Here is a 25,739-nt window from a genome sequence, read left to right as displayed (position 1 = left end):
TTAGAAAGTTTCGAAATCCGCTGGTCTTGTTTTCATCTCGGTCCTCTTCAGGGAGTAGTTATGTCCCTTCCAGTTCTTCCAGTTCACACCAACACCAAAGGGCGAGGGATTTGTGTGATGATAGTTGCCATTTAGGTTGGAAAGGTGACAGTTATTGTACCACCAGGCTCCGTGAAACCTCGTGGGACAGCCATGACTATCCTTATCTTTATCTCGAGTTGAAAATGGTTCACCGTCATGATAAGAGAGAGAGTCACCAGCAGTTCCTGAAACTGATTGGATTAAAAAATGATTAACTATTGTAAGTAAGGCAAAGTTAATAGCGAAAACAAATTGTCCGAGTGAACGTATTTACTCATGTGTGTTCGCAGGAGTGGAAATGGTGATAACACATTGCTCTATATATAAAGCTATGACGATCATGTCGCCCTAAAGAGAATCAAAGGAGACCTATGGCCAAACTCGTGGATTAGGTAATCTAGAGATGAAACATATTGGTGAAGTTGCAATTACTGGTGTATTATTAAATGCTGTTAAAACAAGCTGGGTTTGTACCGTGCAAGGTCGCAGTTAACTCAGAAAGTGTTGGCTCTTTTCGTTGGCTTTTTTTTTTTGCACACATATTACAAAGATATACGTCCAGAATAGCTAGGGTGGCAAAATTGCAGCAGAACATGGAATGGTAAAGGCTAAGGGTTCTTGGGTTAGAGAGGACACTCATGCCCAACAAATCATAGAATACTCTCCCCCCTCCCCCCTTCCCTCACACCCAGATCTTGATGTTGATCTGCCTGCTGGAAATATTTGCATGTATTCAAGTCGTACGAGCTCACAAACGTTCTTCATTGCATTTCATTCAAGGTTCTGGATAAGGTTTCTTATGAGACAGCACTTCTTTTCCAATGTGGAACCGCTTGTCTATATATATATATATTGTACGTAAAGTACATCAAAATAAGTAGACTCTTTTGCAAGCATTTTCAGTGTTGAACCGACAAATCTGTCGACCATAAATATGTGTTCCAACAATAATAATAACAGCTTTATTGAAGTGTCAATGTATTTAGTATTAACTAATAATTGGGGACAAGCTCACAGGGCGTTTCTTTCCCTTTGTTATCTTTTCAATCAGGAAGCAAAAGTGTAAACAAAAGACAGGGTAAAAATCATTTAAGCTTATCAAAATCGAGTATTTGGGAGTTTCTTTCCACGTTTATGTGCGTTTCACATCCCACTTAGAGTTCAGATCAATGTACTAAAATAAACAAGACAAGTATAGAGAACACAACTTTAATCTAAACTTAACTCGATGCCGGTTGAACATGGACAACTCAACATGAAAAACTTAAGTGTTTAAACTGCAAAGCTGTGAATGAAGGTCCTGCTTTATTGAACGTTGGATCTCACAGCAGATCTAATCAGCCAAACTTGAAAAGTAGAACGATAATAAGTCACTACTGCAAGGCTGACACAACGTCGTAGAGTTAAAACATTTCGGCTGGCCTCAGGTTTAGATGTTACTAAATTATAAAAATAAAATTGCAATATTATACAATGGTGCCGATGTTTGTCTTGCATTCAATAGCTGTTTCGTTCATCAAAAGTTGTTCGTTTCGCTCATATAAGCTCATTAAGGTCGAGGAATAAGACACATTCTCATCAAAGCTTAGCACATTAGCTTTTCAGGTCACTTTCCAGCAAACAAATGTACATCTCCTGGTCATTTTGAACGTCTGGACGACTCAAATGCTCCTGAAATTCAGCCTTCAAGTCGGCCATAGCACTAATTCGAACATTCGAAGTCGACTCCACTTCAATTTAGCGAAACACCTAATATTAATGATCGTGTAAAAGCTACAAAATCATCAATATTCGGGCTGGCACGATGCGCGCATTGAGTAGTATAGTAGGCTCGCATTGACTGCACGGTTGCTATTCCAATATGGCGTCGGGCTCCGTTACTATTCCAATATGGCGTCAGGCGTGGTTACTATTCCAACATGGCGTCGGACTTGGGCGATCTCGTTCGGATCGGGCCGACTAATTACGAGCAGTGTCAACACCTGAGTGAGTCAGTGAGTGAGTGAGTGACAAATTTGCATATCGGAGTCCCCGCAACAAACACGTTTCTACGCTTCGCGTATCCACGAGTTTAAAAATGACTAGACACATTCTTTGATCACGAAGAACGAAGCAATAAATATGAATGTAAATGTAATGTAAAAAGAAGAAACAATTGAGTGAAAAAAAATCAATGTGAATGTCTCATTATGAAAATTCGACAACGAGAGATGAGAGGAAGGTTTTCATTGGTCTCGAAGGTGTTAATTAACTCGCCTCTCAAACTTTCAGCAGTCCTAGTTGTTTTTTTGACCCACCAGATTTTGTTGCTCTTCGATGTTTTTTTAACTCATGATCGATAAATTTACAAATTTTTGCTACAACCAGCAAAGCGACAGGAAACGACGCGAATCACCTGAGTATGAACCGAGGTTAAGCTTGTACTTGTCATTCTCGTTCATAACACTGAACATGCTATACTCAGCATAAGTAGTATTCCCTTCAAAGTCTTCCAAGTCCACGCGCAGCATGGTGTTATTATCTGATGTCAGGCGGTGAATTTTGTCCAGTCCGTGCCAAAATTCACCATTCAGATCACCAAAACCAATTTTGTAATCGATCCAGTTAAGGAAAAAATCAACAGAACCGTCCAGTCTCTTCTGGAATACTGTCCACCCCCCACCGACTGTTGTTTGGTCACAAAACACATCAAAGGTAGGAAAATCGTCAGGTTTGATGGTGTACACACCGTTCTTTCTTCCGCCAGATTTGTAGATTTCACCACAATTTCTGTAAGCTGCAAGAGAAAAGAAATTATGAAAATTGCAATATGGAGCGAGTTTGTTCCTGAGAATGTTTTTTCATTTGCGGAGAGCCCGCAGACGCAGTTTATGGCGAGGAAACACGTCACATAAATATGGCGATACCAACTTACTTTTGTGTAGCATCCATATGCAATTCCGATTTCCATTACGAGTGATACGAGCTTTCGTACGACTACTCATTTATCATATGACTAAATAAAATACGAGGGCAACTGCATTAAGTTGCACAGCACTGTAATCACATAAATTTGTCTGCTTTCAGCCAATCACAGTGAGGTAATTTCCCCGTCATATCATAAAGTGATGATAGTTGGACTGGATAGAGTCCATATTCGAGGGGAAATTGGCTTTCAAAAATTGCAAAATTTTCTGGGTGGCAAAAACAATACTGAGCTCCTACATTCTTCGTAAAATTTGGAGTCTTTAAACCCGCGTCGCACACTTAAAGTATTTAATACTTCGCGCTCAAATTCCTTGAAACAATAAATCATGCTATGCGCTTTCAATATTCAAAACAAATGTTTTTGTAGCTCCATCAGATACTGTATCGCTTATGCAATGAGGCAAATACTATAAATAAAGATTATCCTTTCCAAGAGATAGCAGACGTTTTACACTGTTATTACAACCGCCCAAGTTTTAAACAAAAGGATGAGTCTACCTGAACACGAGCGACCATCTCCAGTAAATCCTTCCTTACAAGCGTAGTTATGTCCGCCAACAGTGTTGGTGCAGTTTGCATTCACGTGACAGTCATGATTGCCGGTGATACATTCATCGACATCTACATTGCAAACGATCAAGAAAGAACTTGTTAAAGTTTTTTAATAAAGTAGATGAAGCTGCTGTAATAGCCAAAGAGAAATCCAGGAGCCCAATTCTATTATAAACAGACGAGAAATCAACAAAATAAAAACCCAAGTCATGCTAAAAACAACACAGAAATGACACAAAAGATGGTACTCAGTAACTTTCAAAGTCTATGTCACCATAAACTGGGTGGCAAAAACGATACTGAACTTATACATTCTTTGAAAAATTTGGGGTCTTTAAACCCGCGTCGCACACGGAAAGTGCTTGAAGTTTGGAAATGGTTTGTTTACAATGCTTGTCCTTTTTTTTTTGTGATGTTGTTAAATGACAAAACATATCAATATACACACTTGATTACATGAAGCTTTACTCAGGATTCAGAAATGCGTGTTGGCATTCTTCTCCTAGAATTGTATTTTTTTTTTTTTTTGAATGAATACAAAAATGTACATTTGTGTGTAACTTAGTCTTCATTCTTCAGGTGGGAAGAAGAGCAACTCCCAGGAGGTGTAAAATGGTTACACATGGAACACAAGGTAGTCACAATTTCTAATTTTATCATTTTCTTGTCACCATTGTCTGGTGCATTCATGCCAACATACAAACATAAGTAAAGTCAGCAATTCAGCAATAAGTTAATAATTTATTACATATGACCACAACTTGACTTGTGAAGAAACAGGATAATTTAGAAGTTTAGAGTGTTTGTTATAAGTAAAGGTGCCGCTGCATTTTTATTTCGATTTTTTCAATAATTGTTGTGAGATGACAAGTGTCCTTTTTCAGATTATCACTTCTTACAATCAAAGCAGTTTTAAGGCCCAATGAAAATAAAAGTCTACCAGAGTTCATGCTTAGATATAATATTATTCTATTATATAATAATCAAATTAATGTGCGCGCCCTGATTGGTCAATCAGCTATGGTTTATTGTGCCAGTAAACTCATGGAAATTTTGTGTGTCTTCTGAATTATTACATAAAAGTAATAGACCACAAGTTTTTATGGTTTGTAGGCTGATAAACCACTTGGGATGTTGGAAGAACATTCAAAGAATTCGTAAATCACGAGCCCGTGGCTCGTGATTTACGAATTTGTCTCGTGTTCTTCCAACATCCCGTATGGTTTATCAGCCTATAAACCATAAAAACTTGTGGTCTATTGCTTAAATCACCTCTTGTAAATCCAGAAGTTTCTGTACATGTGCTCAGGTGTTGATAAGAATTTGCTTCCTGACATTTTTTGTGTAGTGTATTTGACAGACTCTTACATGTACATGTATCTACATGTACTCTTTACTCTTTTGACTCGTGCACATGAATGCTACAAATCTATATACATGTATTAATTAAATATACAGTGTAATTTAGTGACTGTCTTTCCCAAGTCTCAGTTCTCATCAACAGTCATTGTACAGACTCTGGTTGACTGATTTCTCACATGTTTAACTGATACATGTAAGTACTGTAAGAGTACCATTATGACAGAATATTATAACCTTTGTGATCACCTGGATCATCGTTTCTCTAGGGACCGTACTTTCCACCTGCGTACGAGCCTCTGCCTGGCAATGTGAAGTTTTATTATGATGGTAAGTTGTTACTGATTGATACTCACTGATTTAATCACTCTAGTGTTTTTCTGTTTGTTGTTTAGAACTGTTTTGTTGTGGTTCTTGTTTTACATACATGCAGCTTCATTTTGAAACACCCTGCCATAAAAATGTAAAGTTAATGTACAAAATTTATTTCCCCTTTAATTGCCCTACATATTGCTTAATTGTTTAAACCTTTCACATGCAAATGATGTCAATACATTTTGAGAAAATATTATTGAAATACATGTAATCTCTCTTTATAGGGGACCATATGCAGCTTAGTGTACAAGCAGAAGAGGTATGAAAAGACTTGTCCTTTGAATTGTTACCAATGCTTCAGATTAAAGTAGAGATAAAATTCCTATCTTAAGCCCTGGGTTCACATTAATAATACCTATCGTTGGATTTACCCTTTTTTAAGCTTTTAGACTTTTACAGATTTTGAAGGCTTAGTTTTAAGGGTTTGCAGGCTACCAGCAAACTCAAATTAAGTTACTCTATATTCACTGTCATCATGTTATAAGTATTAGACACTGACACGTGCTTCCATATTCTCAGGTTGCGTCATATTATGCTAGGATGCTTGACCATGATTACACTAGCAAAGAAATCTTCAACAACAACTTCTTTGAAGACTGGAGGAAAGAGATGACAAGTGAAGAGCGCAAAGTGATCAAAGATCTCAAGAAGTGTGACTTCAAAGAAATGCATGCGCACTTTGTGAAGGTATGATAATGCACAGTATCTACTCTGTTACTAGACTGATATAGGTACAATACTGCACATAATGCAGTGAAATACAGTGTACATGTACTAAGTGTTTGTGATGATGACTTTGCATATCAAGGACTGTCGTCTTGCAAGGAAAAGACAGTCATTGTAAAAAGATCCATATTAATCCAAGTGATTGGTGGGCAGTTTATGAGTACAAGTAGACAGTTTCTGTACATAGCATAAGGCAGCTAGAAGTACTGGACAGGCATGTGTGTGTTCCCTCTCAATCAGATCATGTCTACAACAAAGTAGTATTTTATGATCTGTGTGGAGAGAGGTGCCCCAGGAGAAAAACATCTTGCCCATGAAATCAATTTGGCTAGAGCTCAAACCTAGAGCTTTATAATCACTAGCTATAACTTACATTACTTTATTTCAGGCTGCAAGATGAAATGTTATTTTCTTGTTAATTCCTGCAGAAAGCAGAAGAGAGAAAAAATTGGACAAAGGAACAAAAACTGGAACTGAAAAAAGAAAACGAGGAAATTTTAAATGAGTATGGCTACTCTCTCATGGATGGGCACAAACAGAGAGTGGGCAACTTCAAGATTGAACTTCCTGGCTTGTTCCGAGGACGTGGAGACCATCCAAAGCAGGGAAAGTTTAAGAAGAGTATGATGCCCGAAGATTTTATCATAAACATTGGCGAGTATGTGTCAATGAAAATGTGCTTTTGTTGCAACTGTGCTACAATAAACAAATATTAATTATAATAAGCATGTTTAATTCTGAAAGAATCTTGTTGATGCTTTCTTTCCTGTAGAGGTGCCAAAGTTCCTGAAGCTCCTGAAGGGCACAAATGGCAAAAAGTTATTCACGATAATAAGGTATTACAAAATTAAATACAGTATGGGGACATTTGTCCAGGCAGGGAAAGTATTTTTGTAACAGTCAGGGTTTACATTAACATTTCCAGCAGGAGGACAGCTCGTTTTCACAGGCAAGCAACATTTTTTTTGAACTGAGCTTCTTTATGAGAAAAATTTTCCCCAGATTCCCAAACCAGGTGGGCAAAATTGACCTCACAGCCTGTCAAATCGCCTGGTACTCGGCCCATAATGAAACTCTTGAACAGTGTGCCTTCCTTCACATGTAGATTTGCTTTTGGGAGTGACAGAATACAGTTGTGGTCTGACAGATGTCAGTTTTCAAAGCTCTAAGTTTATGGTAATTGAAATTTGTTTGTCAGTACATTTTGTGTGACAAATAACAGTTTCATTAGCATAATTCTTATTTCTGCATGGCCCTACACTTTTTTTGTCTTGATTAAATTTCTATTTGCTGTTGTTTTGTGAAGGTTTCCTGGCTAGCTTGTTGGGTAGAGAACATTCAAGGAAGTTACAAGTATGTCATGTTGAATCCCACATCCAGGTTAAAGGTAAGATTTACTTGTAGATGACGGATATTGTATCTACTTAGGTACAAAACCAGATTTCGTCTGTCACTAACCCTAACCCTCATTCATTGATCACGAGAGAAATGTCTCAAATTTGAGTGAAAAAATAAAAACTGTTGTTAAGAGCAATGAGCTATCACACTATACACATGTGTTAAGTGGCACTCAGACAGCCTCACTGCCAGCGATTAAATTACTGTTACTCCCCCTGGATGGGATGCCAATGATTCACAGGTTTGATCCCAGCATAATATTTTGTCAGGTTTTAGCAGCAGGTCACCTTTCCCATTTATACACCTGGGTGTGGAGAGCAGTGTGAGATTAGAGTGTCTTGCCTAAGAATATGACACAGTGATCCTAACCAGTACTAGACTACGAGTAGTCCCTCTTTCGCTTAGTCCGTTGTGGCCATTTTTTTTATTGCAGTTTTCTTTCGCATCACACACGACAGACTAAGCGGTAGAGGGACTACTGGTAGTCTAGACCAGTGCTTGATCTGGAAGCCACTGCATTAACCATACATCTCCCACACTTATATCTATGCACATTTACTAGTGTCTTTCTTTAGCTGTTACCTACTTGGTTGTGATTTTCTGCATATACACTATAAGTAACTTACACTTTGATACATACACTTGACATTCTGCTGCTAATGTTTCTGGTGTGTTTTGTCTCTGATGGTTCTCTCATGAATATGGGTTGGAAATGTGGTCATGTGACAAGAGACAAGTAGCTGTTTTCTCTACGTTAAAAAAAGTTCATTGAAATTACAGTGTGAAAAGGACTGGCAAAAGTATGAAACGGCAAGGAAATTGAAGGTAAACAGTGGGTACTGTGCAATGTATGTACTGCCCTTTATGATATTGAATTTAATGACTCATTTGGCAGCTAAAATTATATATCAATTATATAATGATCACAATGGTAGAGAAAGTTTAAGCAAATTGTCACAATAAATTATTATTGAACTCTTTCTACAGGACTATGTCAAAAGAATTAGAGAGGATTATGAAAGGGACTGGAAATCAAAAGAAATGAGACTGCGACAGAGGTTTGTTAACAATGCTATCCCTGGGCTCTTACACAACAAACACCTGAATGTGCTTCATACATACCAGGGTTGAATTTAAGATTACTGTATCGTTCTGCTGTTAATAGTTTCCTTTTTTGTATTTGTTTTCACAGAGGTGTTGCTCTCTACTTTATTGACAAGGTAAAAGAAATCAAAATTCTTGTTTGCAAGGAAAAGTTTTAATCTCCATTCATGTGCCCATGAATTCTCTGATAAATCCATCATTGACACAAACGATTTTTTTTTTTGTCAAATTAAGCAAATTCCGTGAAGTGGTCCCATATACACTGTACATTTGATTTATCTTATGTTTTGGAGTAAAAAGGTCATTGAAAAATTTTGTGCATCATTGTGACACACATCAATTCTTACTTTAGGGAATGTTGTTTGGGCCAGCTGTAAGTTCATTTAGTATGGTGATCAGGACTCTCTGTGATTTACGTTTTCAGCTTGCTCTTCGTGCTGGGCATGAAAAGGATGAAGAAACAGCTGACACTGTAGGCTGCTGCTCGTTGAGAGTGGAGCATATTAGTAAGTAGATTGATAAACATTTTGTGGTTCTCCTGTGGTTCATTATTTTGTGTTTTTGAGAGACTTCAAACAATTATGGATGCCACAAATGTGGCAACGTTTAAACAGAAACACATTCTTTTTTTCAGGCTTTGATTGTCAAGTTTCGAGTTTGGTCTTTTTTATTAAACAAATGATTTGGTTAATTAATTGAATCCTTTTTCTCGCTAGAATTACACGAAGAGTGGGAAGACAAGGAGAATGTTGTTGAGTTTGATTTCCTTGGTAAAGACTCTGTGCGTTATTGGAACTTTGTGCCAGTGGAAAAGAAGGTAACGTTTCTCTAATCCATGCGTGGTTTGTGCGTACATGTATCTTTTTCGTCCTTATTTCATTAATCAACGAAAGTGTTTATACAGTTCCACTGGGAAGATTTTGATCTTTGGTTATCTAAGGAACAGCGGGTTCAGACGTTTACAGTCAAACCAAGTGAAGCGTACCCCTCAAGATTACTTTAATGATTGGAAGTGACTATTTGAATATTCAACCCGCTAGTCGTTTCAAGAATGCAATAATAAATTGATTATTTCAACATTGAACTCGCTAGTCATTTCAAAAATCAATATTAAATTGTATGTTTTGAACTTAAAATCCGTTAGCCGTATTCTTGGGACTAGTGGGTTCAATTTTCCAATAATCAATTCATTATTGCTTTCTTGAAACGACTGGCGGGTTCAATATTCAAATAATCAATTCATTGATGTAATCTTGAGGGGTACGCGTCACTTGGTTTGACTGTAAAAGATATTTGTAAAGAATACAAAATATACAAGTAAGCAGCTGTTACTGGAGAACTCAAACTGAATGTAAAAATATCATCTTTGAATCAGACGAAGCCGAGATAAGTCAGAAATTGAATCTTTTTTTTTTTTTTTTTTTTGGACAATTTGTTTTTCTTTCTGACAGGTGTTCAAGAATCTTAATCTATTTATGAAAAGAAAACAGGATGGTGATGACCTGTTTGATAGACTAACCGTAAGTATATCATTCGTTTGGAAAGAAAAAGGCGAAATTTGGGTGGAACAAGAATCTCTACAAGTTCTGTAGGCGATTGCTTGTCAAGCTCGACGTAACGGGTCTGCAGTCCTTCTTGGGAGTTGTATTGAGAACAGTTTCAACCCAGATAACATTCGCATGAGTCTTTCTTAGAAGTTATAAGGGACGCTACGGCTGGCGCTGATACGGCTGCCGGAAGTAAATTTCCCCCAAAATGAGACACTGCGCATGTACGTCGGTTGCATCCAGCCGTAGCGTGAAATCTGAAAACGTGAGTCGGGATGTTTTGCCGTAGTGGCTACTACGTCGGGTTTATTCCGCTTCTCTGGCCCTTTTCAACGGACATTTCGTCAATTTAAGGACTCCATTGGATACTATATCCTTGAAAGTCAATTCAAGTCAAAGATTGTGACAAGGTTGCCTCTCATAAGGTTGTAAATCCGTATTCTGAATTTACGATAAGTTTTGGCAAAGGTTTTGGAATGACGAAGTGAGTCAACTGAAATATTCGTGTTGAGCACGAGGTTGTTTTTCTTCGGTTAAGTTTGCTTTGAGGGTTTGTGAAGATGTTTTATATCTGGAAAACTATATGATGCTATTTTGCTTCTTTGAGTATTGATATATTTGTGTTCTTCACCCGATATTCTTTGAGATATATTTCTCTGAAATTATATATTTCACCCCTCAAATTGTTATGGTGCAAAGTGTGTAGCATTCGCTGTCGCTCAGAAATAATCTGTTCGTCCTAGGGAGGCACATAACGGCCATCGTCCTGTGAGCGAAGCCATTTGGCTGTGAGAAACTAAATAAAAGAGATTTTAAACTCCTTAGCCGATGTTTCTTTCGTCTTTGTATTTCGCTAAAATTTGGCAGACCACCGAGACGTACTCTCCCCAGACCTTTACAGCTAGGGCAGCCGTAGTAGCACCAGCCATAGTGATTTGCTTAAACTCCCTAGTTTAAAGGTGGAGCTACGTCACAGTTTGCACATGTTGTGAAGTTTAGCGGAAATTTTCCAAGTTTGTAATCCGTGTCAATCTTCTCCATCCTTTACCATCCTTGTTCCTTTATGTTTTATCATTATCTCTTTGGTGTTTTTCTATCTTAGTAAAGTATTATTCCCAGGTTTCCTTCAATTTTAAGGTAATATTGTGCGCGGCCAAAACAACTCAAAATACCGCCGTGGCTGAACTCCTTTAAGATAAAACAGGTCAGATCTTTTAGGACTATGCCCCTGAAATACTTTACCAAAAGATCAGAAAATAACCCAACGCATACCGTGTCGATTGCACTGCTGGAGTCTCTCATAGTGGAAACCAGGAATTGGTAAAAGTGATGAGTGCAATTCAAATTAGCATTATGACTAGTTTGTGAGTGGTGATCAGATGGTGCTTGAGTAATGCAAGCCAAGTCAAGCCATTATTTTGAATAATCCGTTGATTTTTGCAGACAACGTCCTTGAACAAGTACTTGACCGAGCTGATGGACGGACTGACTGCCAAGGTGTTTCGAACATACAACGCCTCCATGACACTACAAGAACAGCTGAATAAACTGACAGAATCTGAGGATAATGTCAACGCTAAAGTGCTGTCTTACAATCGAGCAAACCGTGCTGTGGCCATTTTATGTAACCATCAGGTATGCGCATCACCCGGTTCTTTGTTCTTTTGGACCGTTGTATTGAAATTGGGAAGAGAAATATAAGGTACTTGGTACTGAGTGCGTCTCGCCTCGTCGCTCTCGGTTGGGTTGGAGTTTCGTGAGCGATTGGAAAAGATTTCCGTCAGCAGTTTGGAAATTCTAGCCGTAAATCATTAACTTACTCTCACGTGAAGCGTTGAAGTAGCCGTGAGCGAAGAGGGGCGGCTGCGTTATTGTCAGGCTACGTTTTTAAGGAAATACCGTAACAACAAAACAAAATAAGTAAACGGTCTAACCACTACAAACGTAAACAAGACACTGAGCCAATGACAGAACCCGAAGCAAACAAACGTAACCGTCGCCAAGCGCGGGATAACACACGTGACCAAGACGTGATTGGTTTTGGTTGTTTTTTAACCAATCATTTGCAACGTACTAAAGGCGAAACAAAAGGGAATAGTGCCCCATGTGTTGCAGAATTTACGAACAATCCTAAAAATAATTATTTGTCTTTATCTGTCTTCGTTTCAGCGTTCAGTTCCGAAGACTTTTGAGAAATCGATGTCAAATCAGCAAAATAAGGTATGATGTGCTGGATAGTCCCATTGACAACCGTTCTTCAGGAGTTCACGTAAATGCTTTTTTTCTCTTTTTAACAGGAATTAGTACTCTTAGACTGTAAGAATGTTGTTCGACGAAAAGGTGTTTTACCCATTTCAGCCTTAGGTTTATCTTGTCTTGGTCATTGGCTTTTCTCAGCCTCCACAGTCATTTGAATAACATTTCCCCATATGAATCAAAGAATATGTGATGAACATCTCAAGATTGTTACTGGTCTTGTTTTTGTTTAACAGATTGCAGACAAGAAGAAAGCTATCAAGGAAGCCAAGAAAGAAGTCAAGGCATTGAAAATTCAACTTAAAGAAAGCAAGGACGAGAAGACGATAAAGTATGCTGTTTAGTGTTTCTGTTTTGACTTTGATTACTGCGACGTTTTCAGTTTGAATAAGTCTCTTTTCTGTGGTGTAGAAAATTTAGTTGAAAGGAAGTCTCAGAAAGAAAGAAAAACGTACAGTGTAACAATAAACCCAAAGATAAAACAATAAACCAATGGAACAAGCATGGTAAGTGTAAGGAAGATCAGCACGGAGAATGAACAAAGATATGTGATGATACCACTTCAACTCTACATTTTCAGGCAGCTAGAAAAGAAAAAAGCACAGGCTCAAAGATTGGAGGATCAGCTCTTTAAACTGGAAGTAACAGCTACTGATAAGGAAGAAAACAAAGAGATTGCCCTCGGCACCTCAAAATTGAATTATCTGGACCCACGAATCACAGTGGCGTGGTAAGTGATACCTCTAGCACTTTTATATGTCGGTTACAATTTGATAACCTCTGAACCCAAAAGAAGTTTCCGTGAGTTAGAAAACAGAGATTCTGTTTGTAACATGAGAATACCAATTTGCAGGACCCACAGACCAAAGCCTTGCGCTACAAGCGGTATTTCTCGCTTGAAGCGGAAACTCAAAGAGAAGAAGTCAATAATCAATGCGCGAAAATCACTCGCATCGAAATTACTCTCAGAGCTTGATATTTTGCGTCAAACACGTGGAGGCTGTCACGTAATCAATTGTTTACTGCAGCGAATGCGCAGGAAGCCGCGATGTACTCTTTTCCATTCTGAATCGCCATCTGTTATCAAGTCTAGCGATCTCAAAATGGCCTCCCCCCCTGTTGTGGAAACGTGATCACCTGAAGATAGCCCGTATGGTTGACCGCTACGATTTAGTGTCCACGTTGTGGAGTCAGTAGCGCGGGGTGGCTCAGAGATGGCGTGCGCCAGATTTGACAAGCTTTGTCATCAGGGGTAGAGCTTCCCTTTCAGTACCTTTTGTTAGGGACAACTCGTAAATGTCTAAAACTACTATATATCAATTTCCTTTTGCTGTTTTTCAGGTGCAAAAAGCACGAGGTGCCAGTGGAGAAGGTGTACAACAAAACACAACGAGAGAAGTTCGCCTGGGCTCTAGACATGGCGGACAAAGACTTTGTTTTTTGATCTTGGCTTTTATTCGGTTACAGCTAGCGTCATAATCATCCAATTTTAGTTCACACTATGCTTGCATTTGTCGTGGTATTCAATTTAATTTAATTTAATTTTATGGTATTATTATTGTTATCACCATTATTATTATTCTTGTTATTATTATTATTCAGCGATGGAGCGCGCGCGAATGATTTGAGATTTTAGCCGCCACAACTAAATGGGACAAAAACAAATTAGGAAAGCTAAAAGGTGGGAACGAAACAGACAAGTCTGGAACTTATCCAGGAGTAGTTCCATTTGTATTGTACATTATATGATATAAGGTAATTAATTATTTATTTTGAAATGGAATGTTACATTTTACCGTAGAAAATTTCAACAGGTGATTTTCGAATGTCCCTCCATCAGTTGTTTTCGTGGCCAAACATTGCTACCACAGTACTTTTCAGCTTTTCCTGAAATTCGGTCGAGTTCGGAACCTATCTGTTTTCCTTGTTTGTCCCTCAACAGTTCTTTCGTATTAAACAAGTCTCCTTTGCGGGGAGATTTTTTCCCAACTCACAAGATTGACGAGTGAGTTTCGAACGGAAGAATCCATACCAATGACGTCATACGCAAAGTGCTATGGTCGACGGATATTCCCTTAGGCGGTACAACTAAAAAGACTTCCCCTGGCATAGAACCTTTTCATAAATGGCTGCCAATTTAAAATTATTTTGTATGCATTTAAATTAGCCTCGCTAAACGAAAACATTCTTAAACCTGTGTTGCATCTTAAAAGCAATGTTTGGTACAACTTGCAACAAATTTCATTGCATAGCATACCACGGAATCAGCATGTTTCGTCAAGCATTTCATTGAGGAAACGGACGAAACATGACTCGTGATTACTTTACTTTTGTGACGAATGCTGGGTGACTTAGTAAATGAGTTGACAACATTGTAATGTATCTATAACGTTCTTAAGTGCAACACCCCAGTTTTCGTTCATCGTTTCTGGCAGATCAAAGTTGTTGCGATTAAACTTGAAAGAATTTTCTAACACCACCCGAGATCTAATTTTTTCGGCCGTGTCAAATTAACTTCTATCTCTTAAAACTCGCCGAAATTACTTTAAAATGAGTGAAATAATTGACTTGATAAACTCAGAAATGATTTTAAATTCATCAGATCTTGCTGGGTTTTATGATCAACAACTTCCTTGTCATGCAGCAAGTTTAGTTGTTTGTGGTATCGTATACTGCTCTACACCTTTGTTTCCTGTAGGGCATATTCTTTGAGGACAAGACTCTTTAAATGGAAACCTGCATTAAAATTGCTCGTTAGTTTTACATTGGGAAGCATTTTTATGTACGCAAGGACAGGTTTTCGCCGCCTAGTTTAGTATGTGTTTTAGAATTTTAGATATTTCATAGCCATTGTAAGGCAAGGCAATGCTATGCATTGTGGGATTAATAAAGTCCATCTAATAAACTTCAGAGCCTTTTAATACTAAACTTTTCCGTCATAGCCTCCCCGCGCTGCTGCGTACAAGCAAACCTACCGTGGCACAAAAATGGGGGTGGGATAGTGGATGAAACCCGCGTTAATAACAAGAGTTATAAAAACTATTTTGCTTGTATTCAGTATATATAGGTAGCTCTAAGCTTGCTCTACGAGATGAGATATTTTCGTTGCTTATGAGGCCATCCAGGCTCGATTTCTGCTACTCCCTCGCGTCCGGTCTTTGTTCCGCGGGCTCGTTTCCCAGCGGTTGAAACTCGAGCCTTGAGCTCATCTCGTTCCCAGATCTCTTGTGGACGAGATCTGTGATCGAGATTATTTATGAGGCCATCTTGGATCAGAAAGTTTGTACATCTCGTAAATTGATCCAAAATGGTACTTGAATGTAGAAAGACACTAGTTCGACAAATTCCAAATTTTCGGGAGGGATGAAAGAACAGGCTCTTAAAACGGCTCACTCATACCATCTCCATTCCCTCGTCTACCGATAAAATCCCTTCAGAGCGCGAGTGAGTTGAACATTGCAGTTGTCTGCTGCCAAAATTTTTGGATGCTCTTCCAATATGGTAAACGTACGCGTTTTTTGTTTTTTTGTTGTTTTTTTTTTTGTGGGGGGGGGGGGGGGGGTTATGTTTTTTATATTTTATTTTTCTACATTTTGGGGGCGTTTTTAATTAAACAGTTATTCCACTGGCGTTTGAAGGGTATGAGATGATTTTAGCCAACTCATATCCAACGCGCGCCCGTGGATTAATTGTTAAATAACAAACGATGAGAGAACCAGTCGGAATCACAAGCGTTCATTTTGCTACAATGTTGTCAATTGTCAGATCGTTACTCGGCATGTCGAGGGCTAATAGATGTCTTTCAGAAAATTCGAGACAGCTCCATCAAAGTTGTTTGCGTTTCTCGGCTTTTTCTTCCTCACATATCCCCAAACCCAACAATATAACACAGCAACTTGAAAATATTTGAAACGCCCTTTATTTAGCTTAAACAACATTGGTTTCCATTATTACATGTTTTTATTTTTCTTTGACTCTTTATTCCGCAATGTTACGCTTAAAAATTTTGACTATTGTTCCTTTCTGTGGAATAACTTAAGAGTGAATTCTGATTAATTCTGTACATACTAGATCGTAATGATGACACAGATAGTTCAATAAGTTCATTTTCATGTTTCAATTTGATCATTTAATGGTGTAATATAACTTTCCTCAGTGCTGTGAAAGCTTCGAGGTGCATGTATTTGGTGTTCCATCCCCGCCAAAAATCAACTTTAGTACTCGACATCTAACTTTAGCTCTCACCATCCAACTTTATATCACTCAACATCCAACATTATAGCTCTCAACATCCTACTTTAGCACTCAACATCCAACGTTAGCCATCAACATCCAACTTTAGGCCTCAACATCCAACTTTAGGGCACTCAACATCTAACTTTAGCAATCAACATGCAACTTTAGCACTCAACATTCAACTTTTTAGCAATCAACATCCAACTTTAACACTCAACATCCAACGTTAGAACTCAACATCCAACTTTAGCCATCAACATGCAACTTTACCACTCAACATCCAACTTTAACACTCAACATCCAACTTTACCACTCAACATCCAACTTCAGCAATCAACATCCAACTTTAGCAATCAACATCCAATTTATCAATTTCGAAATTATCCTGTCGAAATGGTTTGATATTTTTATTACAAGGAACTTCTAAGCGTAATTTTGAAACGAAGTTAACCTTTTATTACGGATTCTAGTTTGAATATTTCATTCCGACCACGGGCTTTCGTTCATTCAGCTTCGTAAGTCGAGCTTTCTAAAATGTACAGTCTCTGCGAAACGTCGACTTCAGCTTTGCGAACGGCGTACAATTTCCGCCAAAAAGTGTCAAATGTCAAAAGGTTACGTCACATCCGCAAAGGTGACCTTTGATTTCCCGCCAGAACGGACCATTCGATCCAAGCTCACACAAGCTAACACACCGACCGATTAGTCTACAAAAATTCTCAATTAGTCGTTTGTTCAATTGTTCCCGCTACGTTGATCGAATCCGATTCGAGATGAATAACGAACAGGGTCAACTGGATGCAGTGAAAGACGCTCTACGTCGAGTAGCTGAGAGACTAGATGAAATGAGTCGAAGCGGCACGTCTCATGCCGCGAGTCAAGGTAAGAACGTGATTTGGCGATCGTACCAATAAAAACAGCCATTGATTTGTTTTCTTTTTTGCGTGCATACCACGTACCTCATCGACCCACAAGTGAAATCATTATGCTTCCAGAAACAATGATAAAAGGTTCACTTTTAGGGGAAATTGGTGTGCACGCCACGTGTAAAATAAATCAATGGGTTTCATACAGGCGAAGCAACCGTCTACGTGACTGTGTGCGTTGGTGACTGCGTGACTTTTTTAGGCAACAACAACAACAGCAACAATTTATTGGTATTCCCATATAGATGGTGTTACCTAAATGCAGAATCGCTAAATAAAAATTCAAAAACGAAACAAAATACAACAGCAACCAGAAAGAAAAATAAAAATAGTTAGTTACAAGATTCTTCATTTTAAGTTCTAGGGTTACAAAGTTCTCTTATTTGTAGTGCTTCATATGTAAAGTAACCTAGTTTTTTACAAATAAAAGTATCAGCATAAGAGGCGCTAAACTTATATCTGTTTACAATTTTACAGCTAAATGGCGTGCTTCGTTTGAAAACCAGAGCATTTTGAATTTCAGAGTTTACAGCGGTGGGTGGCACAAAGCTACGATCGAGTTTGTTGAAAAATATATACTTATCTCATGATTTTGAGCCGTTTTAGAAGTCAATGCATTCGGGAAAGTGCTTATGTAAATGCTTGTTTGTTCAGTACAGATAATCAGCCGCCTATATAGCCAAAGTAAGCTGAGTAAGTTCCAGATGTTTACACTATTCTCTGGTCGCCATATTGGTGTACCACGGATAAACACCGTTTGTGCGTTTTCATACGGGGCTCTGAAAATTTCTGCGAAACATTTCGAGGAATACTCGGCTGAAGTTTGGGGAAACGCACAGGCCTAAAACTTGGAGAAGTGTTTTCTTTATTTATCTTCTATAACATCGCAATTTCTTGACTTTCTCCACTGGATGTTTTTCGATTTTTCATTTCATAGGGTTAGACAGCTTCATTTAACTTTTTGAGCGATTTCGAACGATTTTCGCGCTTTCCCACCATGTCTTTTAACTTGTCACACAGTTGCCAACATACATAACGTGCCTGTGGTATTTGCTAGTTGTTTTAATGTATTCTGTGAACAGGCTCTCTAGTCAAGGATGGGGCGAAGAGAGAGCGGGAAGAAAGGGAAGAGACGAGAGAGGAGGGGAGAGGTTCCGACGCCCCAAACCCCGCCCCCAATTCCCCTATGACTACTTAAAACTGCTATCGCTCGGATGCTCCAAAGAAAGTTAAATATCTCAGTGAGTTTTGTAGTCCTTGAGTAAAAGAAATATATGATCTATGGAGTGAGTGATAAAAGTGTTGACAAGCCTGCACGACTCCTGCCGTTCGCGGATGAATAAGTTATAAAGCCTTCATAGTTAAGCTTTAACTAGGATGTCTTTTAGGGACTTTCCCTTGCGATACGAGATGATGGGGGCTCCTTAAAGATTTCTCTCAGTAGCGGGTGATTATCTATAAGGTGCCATTTCCCCAGTAGTGTGTCTTTTAGGTTAGGCAACGCCGGGTGGTATTGCGTAACAAAGGGCAGTGTTTTCTTTTGTGCGGTTTTGTCTTTCTGTGCTAGTGACATTTTTCTATCAGAGAACTTAATCTCTGAAAGGTGTTTTTCTACAATTCTAGCTGGGTAACCTCTATTCTGCAGGCGTGTTTTGAAATTACTCATGTTTTCCTCAAAAGTAAGTTGAGAGGAATTTGTTCTCAGAAGCCTTAACGCTTCTCCTTTGATAAAGCCTATCGTGACGCCTAGTGGGTGACACGAATAGAAATTCGTGTAATGAAAGGTCTCTGTAGGTTTGAAATGAGTTCGCACGTCAAGAATAGATTCCTTATTGAATCTGTCACCTTTGTACACTTTCGTGTCCAAGAATGTAGTTTCAGTTTCTGAGATTTAGGCCGTGAATTTGATCGTTGGGTGAAAACTGTTTGCTTTTAGAAGGAAGTCTTCTATTTTGTCCCTACGTGTGTTCCACATGGATATGATGTCATCGATGTATCTTTTCCAAAAAATGGGTTTTGTGTAGCTTTGTCTGAGTATTTCTTTTTCTATTTTGGCCATAAATATGTTAGCAAAAGCTACGGCCATTTTCGTTCCCATGGCTGTTCCATGAGTTTGGAGGTAATCTTTTCCATTGAATTGGAACGAGTTTTCTTGTAGAATCAGACTTAGCATTTCTCTTAAATACCTGCTAGGAATTGGAGGGTTCTCCTGGTAAAATTCTTCGTATGCTTCGCATACAGTGGTAATACCCTCCTCCTGTGGTATGTTCGTGTAGAGTCTGGTGACGTCCATAGAGACAAGAATGGTGTTTTTAGGCAGTTTAGTCTTCTCGATGAAGTTAAGAAAGTCTGTTGTATCTTTAAGATACGAGGCTTGCTTTTGTGCTATTGGCTGAATAAGGTGGTCAACAAAAGCTGAGATCCTTTCTGTAGGGCCGTCACACCCTGATATAGTTGGTCTACCAACAGGTGTCGGTTTGTGAATCTTTGTAAGTGTGTAAAACACTGGTATTCGCGGAGGGTCGGGCGTAAGGGAGAGCCATTTAGCCATCATTTCGTCTATGTGGCCTTCTTGTAGTAGTGATCGAATCAATCGATGAACCTTTTTGGCCGTGGTGTCAACCATAGGTTTGTCTAGGGGTCGGTAGTTATGTATATCATCAAGTTGGACTTGACCCTCGTTAGGTTTATCTGTTCTGTTTATTATGACGGTTGTGGTACCCTTATCGGCTTTCTTTAGTACAATGTTTTTGTCGCGCGATAGTTCTTTGAGAGCATTTCGCTCTCCCTGTGACAGGTTGTCTTTCGGCCTGTTCAATTTGATATTAGCAAGGTCAAATTCGACTTCTTCTAGAAAGGTTTCTAGAGCAACTGAGGGCTGGACTGGTGGGTCCCAGTCTGGCTTGACGTGGAAAGGATGAGGGTCTTTGTCGTGACCGTGAAATATGTATTTAAGGCGCATTCTTCTGGCAAAATGACTGAAGTCATTGAGTAGCTGGCGCCTGATAGTGTTTTCTCTTGTCACGGGAGGAGGAATGAATGCTCGTCTGTCAGCTGTATATTGACAGGTTTTTGATATGTTGCTTGCGTGACTCAATGTTGTTTTGAAAGCGTTTTTTCTGTTTGATTCTTCTCCGCTCTAATCTTTTGCGGCTTTTAACCGCTTTGTTATCTGTGTTGTTTCTTTTCCCTTCCTCCCTTATTTCTAAAGGGTCAGATAAGACAACAGGATAAGATTCACTTTTTTTATTCGTTGCTTGTGATCTCATTTGTTCCAGCAATATATCGACCTCTCTGATCTTGGCTTTCAACACTTCGGCTAGCTCGTTGTCTTTCTTATCTTCATTCGCATTTCTATTTCTAGCCGGTGTTTTGCGGGAAGACTGGTTGGTTTCATGGAAACTTCTGCGAGACTTAGCTTGTTCGAGCTTTCTGTACTTATTCTTAAGCCTTTTTACGCGCCTGTGGTGAAATTTCACTAGGGCCCCTACAAGGGCCTGTTCGGCTTTCTTCTAATGGAGTTAATGTCTTTCTTAAAGTCCTCGTCGGGCGTGATGTTCGCCCACGCATTGTATCTCAAGGTCTTGGGGCATGAGCCCTTCTCCAGGTGAGAATTCAGCAGACTGATAGTGTTGTTGGAGCTGTCTATCTTCTCCTGGATGGAGTTTAGCTCTTCTTCGTGCCGTGGTCTTTTTCTATCGGAGCTGCCGGTAGTTTTGGCGGACTTTGGTTGGATTTCTCTTTGGCGCTTTCTGCCTCTGTCGTTGCTCGTATTGTCAGAGTGTACAGGCTCTTTGTTTTTTTGCTCGGGCTTCTTTGGCTCGTTCGTTGTTTCCTTCTTGCGCTCTTGTCTTTGAGTGTAAAATGGGGTTGACTAGCCTACACGACTTCTACGGTTCGTGACATTCGTACATTTGCCGTTCTCTGTTCGGTCACTCGACCTTTCTTGTCGCTTCACTCGTGTTCATGAAGGGCACTTCATGTTGTGTAATAAGGAGGAATTTTAAGTGAAGTTGAGCCGTTAGATCGTGCTATGGCAAATTTTTTTATAGGTCATAGGTCTGCGTGTTATCTGCATGTCGACTCGTTGAGTTTGACACCTCTGTAATTTGCCATGTGTTTTTGCATTTTTTAGGCTCATTTCTATTGCAAGATATGCTTTTATAAGTCTCCATGAATTTGCTCTTGAGGGACAAAATATGAAATTTACCGTGAACATGTTGCTTACTTGCATTCTATATTGTGACGCCGGGCCCGGCTGTGGTTAGAACTGTTTGCAAGCACAGTAGGTAGATCCTTATCACGGATATCATATTTGTTCTCGTACGATTTCCTTCGGAGACGCCGTAGCTTTACTTTGAGAAAGCTATACGTTTGTCTAGTGACATTCTTATGTTTCTTGCAGCTATCTGATCGAGCTTATGTTTCTCTTGCTCGATGTATAGGTTTATTCCTCCTTTGGTTGTTCTGACACCACATGATTCAAATGTAGCTGTTTACGCGCAAGTCCTGTTGACTGTTTTGCGTGTTTTATATGCCATTGTTCGGCTTAGTTCAGGCAAAACCATGGTTTCGATGTGGATCTCATAAGTTGCCGGTATTTCTAAAATACTCTGTACATCTGAAGTTGCTAGCGCAAAAGAAAACAAAAGAACATGTGCGTTAAATCAAAATAGCTCCAAATTGAAGATCAGCCATCGAGTGCCTAGAAATCTAGAAAAAATGCCGTCAAAGAAACACACAATAACGAGGTCGAGCTTCAAAAAAGTAAGGATCGAAAAGTACATTACGCCATTGGCTAGCTGTTATAGCCAATAGAAACCAGACATGTTCTATCCGTCACAAGGGTACTCACCACGAGAAGTTTGTGCCAAGCCGCAGAATGTCTTGCATTCTCACAGAGGTACGAGTTGCGCTAGCAACTTCAGACGTACAGAGTCCACCCTCCACCCGCTGTTGTTTGGTCACAAAACACATCAAAGGCAGGAAAATCGTCAGGTTTGATGGTGTACACACAGTCTTTTCTTCCGCCAGATTTGTAGATTTCACCACAATTTCTGTAAGCTGCAAGAGAAAAGAAATTATGAAAATTGCAATATGGAGCGAGTTTGTTCTGAATTTTTTTTTTCATTTGCGGAGACCCCGTAGACGCAGTTTATGGCGAGGAGAAACGTCACATCAATATGGCGATACGAACTTACTTTTGTGTAGCATCCATATGCAATTACGATTTCCATTACGAGTGATACGAGCTTTCGTACGACTACTCATTTATCATATGACTAAATAAAATACGAGGGCACCTGCATTAAGTTGCACAGCACTGTAATCACATAAATTTGTCTGCTTTCAGCCAATCACAGTGAGGTAATTTCTCCGTCATATAATAAAGTGATGATAGTTGGACTGAAGAGAGTCCATATTAGAGGGGAAATTGGCTTTCAAAAACTGCAAAATTTTCTGGGTGGCAAAAGCGATACTGAGCTCTTACATTCTTTGTAAAATTTGGAGCTTTTAAACCCGCGTCGCACACGGAAAGTATTCAATACTTCGGGCTCAAATTCCTTGGGACAGTAAATCATGCTATGCCATTTCAGTATTCAGAACAAATGTTTTTGTAGCTCCATCAGAAACTGTATCGCTTATGTAATGAAGCAAATATTATAAATAAAGATTATCCTATCCAAGAGATAGCAGACGTTTTACACTGTTATTACAGCTTGCCCAAGTTTTACACGAAAAGATGAGTCTACCTGAACACAAGCGACCATCTCCAGTAAATCCTTCCTTACAAGTACAGTTATGTCCGCCAACAGTGTTGGTGCAGTTTGCGTTCACGTCGCAGTCGTGGTTGCCGGTGATACATTCATCGACATCTACATTGCAAATGATTAAAAGAGAACTTGTTAACTTTTGTTATAAAGTAGATGAAACTGCTGTGATACTCAAAGAGAAATCCAGAAGTTTACTTCTATTTTAAACAGAGAAGAAATCAAAAAAATCAAAGCTCAACTCATGCTAAAAACAACACAGAAAGAAAAATCCAGGAGAGAAAAGTCTGGATCTCTTCACTGGCGATGGTGGAGGCGAAGAAAAGTCCAGGAGTTTACTTCTATTTTAAGCAGAGAAGAAATCGACGATATCAAAACCCAAGTCATACTAAAAACAACACAGAAATGGCATGAAAGCTGATCGTGAGTAACCTTCTAAGTCCATGTCACAATAAACCAAAACTGCCGTTCCATTCGCAGTTGGATCCAGCCAGTACTTGCTGCTAATGGTGTCTTTGCCTTCGCTTGCCTTTATTTCCTGACATGAATGCGCTGGGAGCTCCGAAGTGGAACCCAGAGGAACTTAGACCAAAAAACAAATAAATAAATAAAAAAATACAAATCTACTAATTATACTACGTTGGTTTCTATCATAATAAATACAGTGTTTCTGTCAATGGAGACTGATAGCTGCCCACAGAAATCTTGTTTTAAATAAAATAATAAAAACCGGGGAAAATTTCATCGAGATACGCCGATATCGAAATAAAATAAGTAACTACCTTCGGGGAACCATTACCCAGAAAACTGCCAGGGATGAAATTTGCAAAAATGTTGTAAATAGGGCCAATTAAAATTTGGCACTAGTTAGAGATTCTTCTCTCGAAGGAGAAAGCCCTCCAGGAGCATTAAAGAGCATTAAATTTTCGAGAAAACAACGTTTAATCAATTCGGGGAAGTTCTAGGCATTAATCTTAAATCGTAAGCACAGACAGTTTTAAAACAATGACGGAAACTGGAAGTTTTATCTTCTTCCTTTGGCGATAGCATTGGAATTCCGGTTGATGCCCGCCTCTCAAAAACGTCTGTGTTTATGCTTGTTTCGCGCATACCCCGGTTGCTCAAACGTCTTTTGTAAAACCGTGCCGGGTCTGAGCGGAAATGTTCGGGCCTTGCATCCTTGGTGTGGTTATTTAGTTCGCACGACTTTTCTCCTAAGACCTAGTTATAGCTTTGACAGGTGATTTCTGTTTCACAGCTGATATCACACACGTGAAGAGCTGTAACGAAGAACTTTTTCAAGATGAATCCCAGTAGAGCCATCCCATTTATGCTCCGTTCCTCTCTGCATTGCTTGTCAGCAGATACGCGATCCATAAAGAAGCCGGCGAAGAGAAAAAAGCAGCGAACGGTCCACAGAATTTTCCTGGACTTTCAGTTTGTAACTGTGGAGAGACTAACACAAACATGGCATCGTTCAATTAATAGGCTCCACCAAAAAATCATTGGTGTCATATGACTTGTCTTGGGTACTTGAAAGTCGGCGTTTTTTAAAGTTCTTTGTTGCACTAACCTTTCTGGCTTATGTTTTCTTCTTCCTCGATTTTTAACGGCACCGCGACAGAGAAACTGTCGACTCCTGCATAATAAAATATAAAATACTATCATACAGCACAAGAATTATAAAGACCTTTTTGCAACATACGTTGTGGATCAGTTAATTTTTGTGAATAGCAGAATTAACAGCTAATATAAACTTACCGAAAGATAGCGGTTGGGCGAGATACTGTGATGGGGTCTTGCAAAGGTAAGCCTGTTAATGAGCATATGCAGCTTACTCACCAGCCGCAGTAAACTATTATGTTGAAATGTAACTTTATATTTTATTGGAAAGGTAAAGACGTCCGGACATTGTTTGTAAGAAACACCTAATTTCCTTTATTTAAATTTGAATTAATAGTGAAATGCTTCCCTTTTTTGTAAAACGAGTGGCGGGATGTCAATATTGTTAAAATTCTGTTTCTAGTTCTTCCTTTTGTGTTCCCCGTTTTATTTATTTTCCTGTCTGCGTGTGAAATAATTCAAGTTCAGTCAGTGCCTTCGACATCCACTGGTTCTTATGGTTTATTTGCAATACGCGGTGTTTTCGGCTCGATTTCCGCCGCTTTCTCGAGTCCGCTCTACGTTCCTCCCCGAGAAGAGACGCTGGACGCGTGAAGCGGCAAAGCATGTCTGTGACGTAAATTAGTAAGTTCAGGTGGCCCTCCAACCTATTTTGTTTCAAATTATTGTTGCGGAAAGGCATTACATGCTGTATTCTATAGAAGAGTATTTTCTTAAAAAAAAAGAAAGTAGAACAGAGCTGTTTGACTATGGGGTAGCAACTGTCATGTCAAAGGCCACACCTATGTCGTATGGTGTGCATAGTGTTGACACCATGT

At 39.1% G+C, this 25,739-nt stretch overlaps 1 protein-coding gene and 1 pseudogene across 2 annotated transcripts in view; one reads left to right on the top strand and one right to left on the bottom strand.

Moving 5' to 3' along the window:
• LOC145466244 (uncharacterized) lies at positions 1–25,737 on the bottom strand (annotated as a pseudogene).
• LOC145465748 (DNA topoisomerase 1-like) overlaps positions 3,971–25,739 on the top strand; it is a 59,688-nt gene continuing 37,919 nt past the window's right edge. The window contains exons 1-19 of one of the 2 annotated variants that reach the window (XR_014041690.1): positions 3,971–3,978; positions 4,180–4,234; positions 5,229–5,289; positions 5,559–5,593; positions 5,854–6,021; positions 6,489–6,718; positions 6,833–6,896; positions 7,367–7,447; positions 8,239–8,283; positions 8,446–8,516; positions 8,651–8,678; positions 8,987–9,068; positions 9,279–9,379; positions 10,014–10,082; positions 11,553–11,744; positions 12,279–12,329; positions 12,602–12,696; positions 12,946–13,095; positions 13,707–14,179. Coding sequence is in view for 1 of the 2 variants with exons in the window: in XM_081449511.1 (XP_081305637.1) it covers positions 4,223–4,234; positions 5,229–5,289; positions 5,559–5,593; positions 5,854–6,021; positions 6,489–6,718; positions 6,833–6,896; positions 7,367–7,447; positions 8,239–8,283; positions 8,446–8,516; positions 8,651–8,678; positions 8,987–9,068; positions 9,279–9,379; positions 10,014–10,082; positions 11,553–11,744; positions 12,279–12,329; positions 12,602–12,696; positions 12,946–13,095; positions 13,707–13,809 (1,638 nt within the window). In the remaining variant the exon portion in view is untranslated. Of the gene's footprint in view, positions 3,979–4,179; positions 4,235–5,228; positions 5,290–5,558; positions 5,594–5,853; positions 6,022–6,488; positions 6,719–6,832; positions 6,897–7,366; positions 7,448–8,238; positions 8,284–8,445; positions 8,517–8,650; positions 8,679–8,986; positions 9,069–9,278; positions 9,380–10,013; positions 10,083–11,552; positions 11,745–12,278; positions 12,330–12,601; positions 12,697–12,945; positions 13,096–13,706; positions 14,442–25,739 lie in introns of those variants that run through there. The other variant, XM_081449511.1, reaches the window with a different exon arrangement.

This window comes from Orbicella franksi, chromosome 13 (genome assembly GCF_964199315.1).
Source record: "Orbicella franksi chromosome 13, jaOrbFran1.1, whole genome shotgun sequence".
NCBI classification, from domain to species: Eukaryota; Metazoa; Cnidaria; class Anthozoa; order Scleractinia; family Merulinidae; genus Orbicella; species Orbicella franksi.
This window is presented reverse-complemented; position numbering and strand designations above follow the sequence as displayed.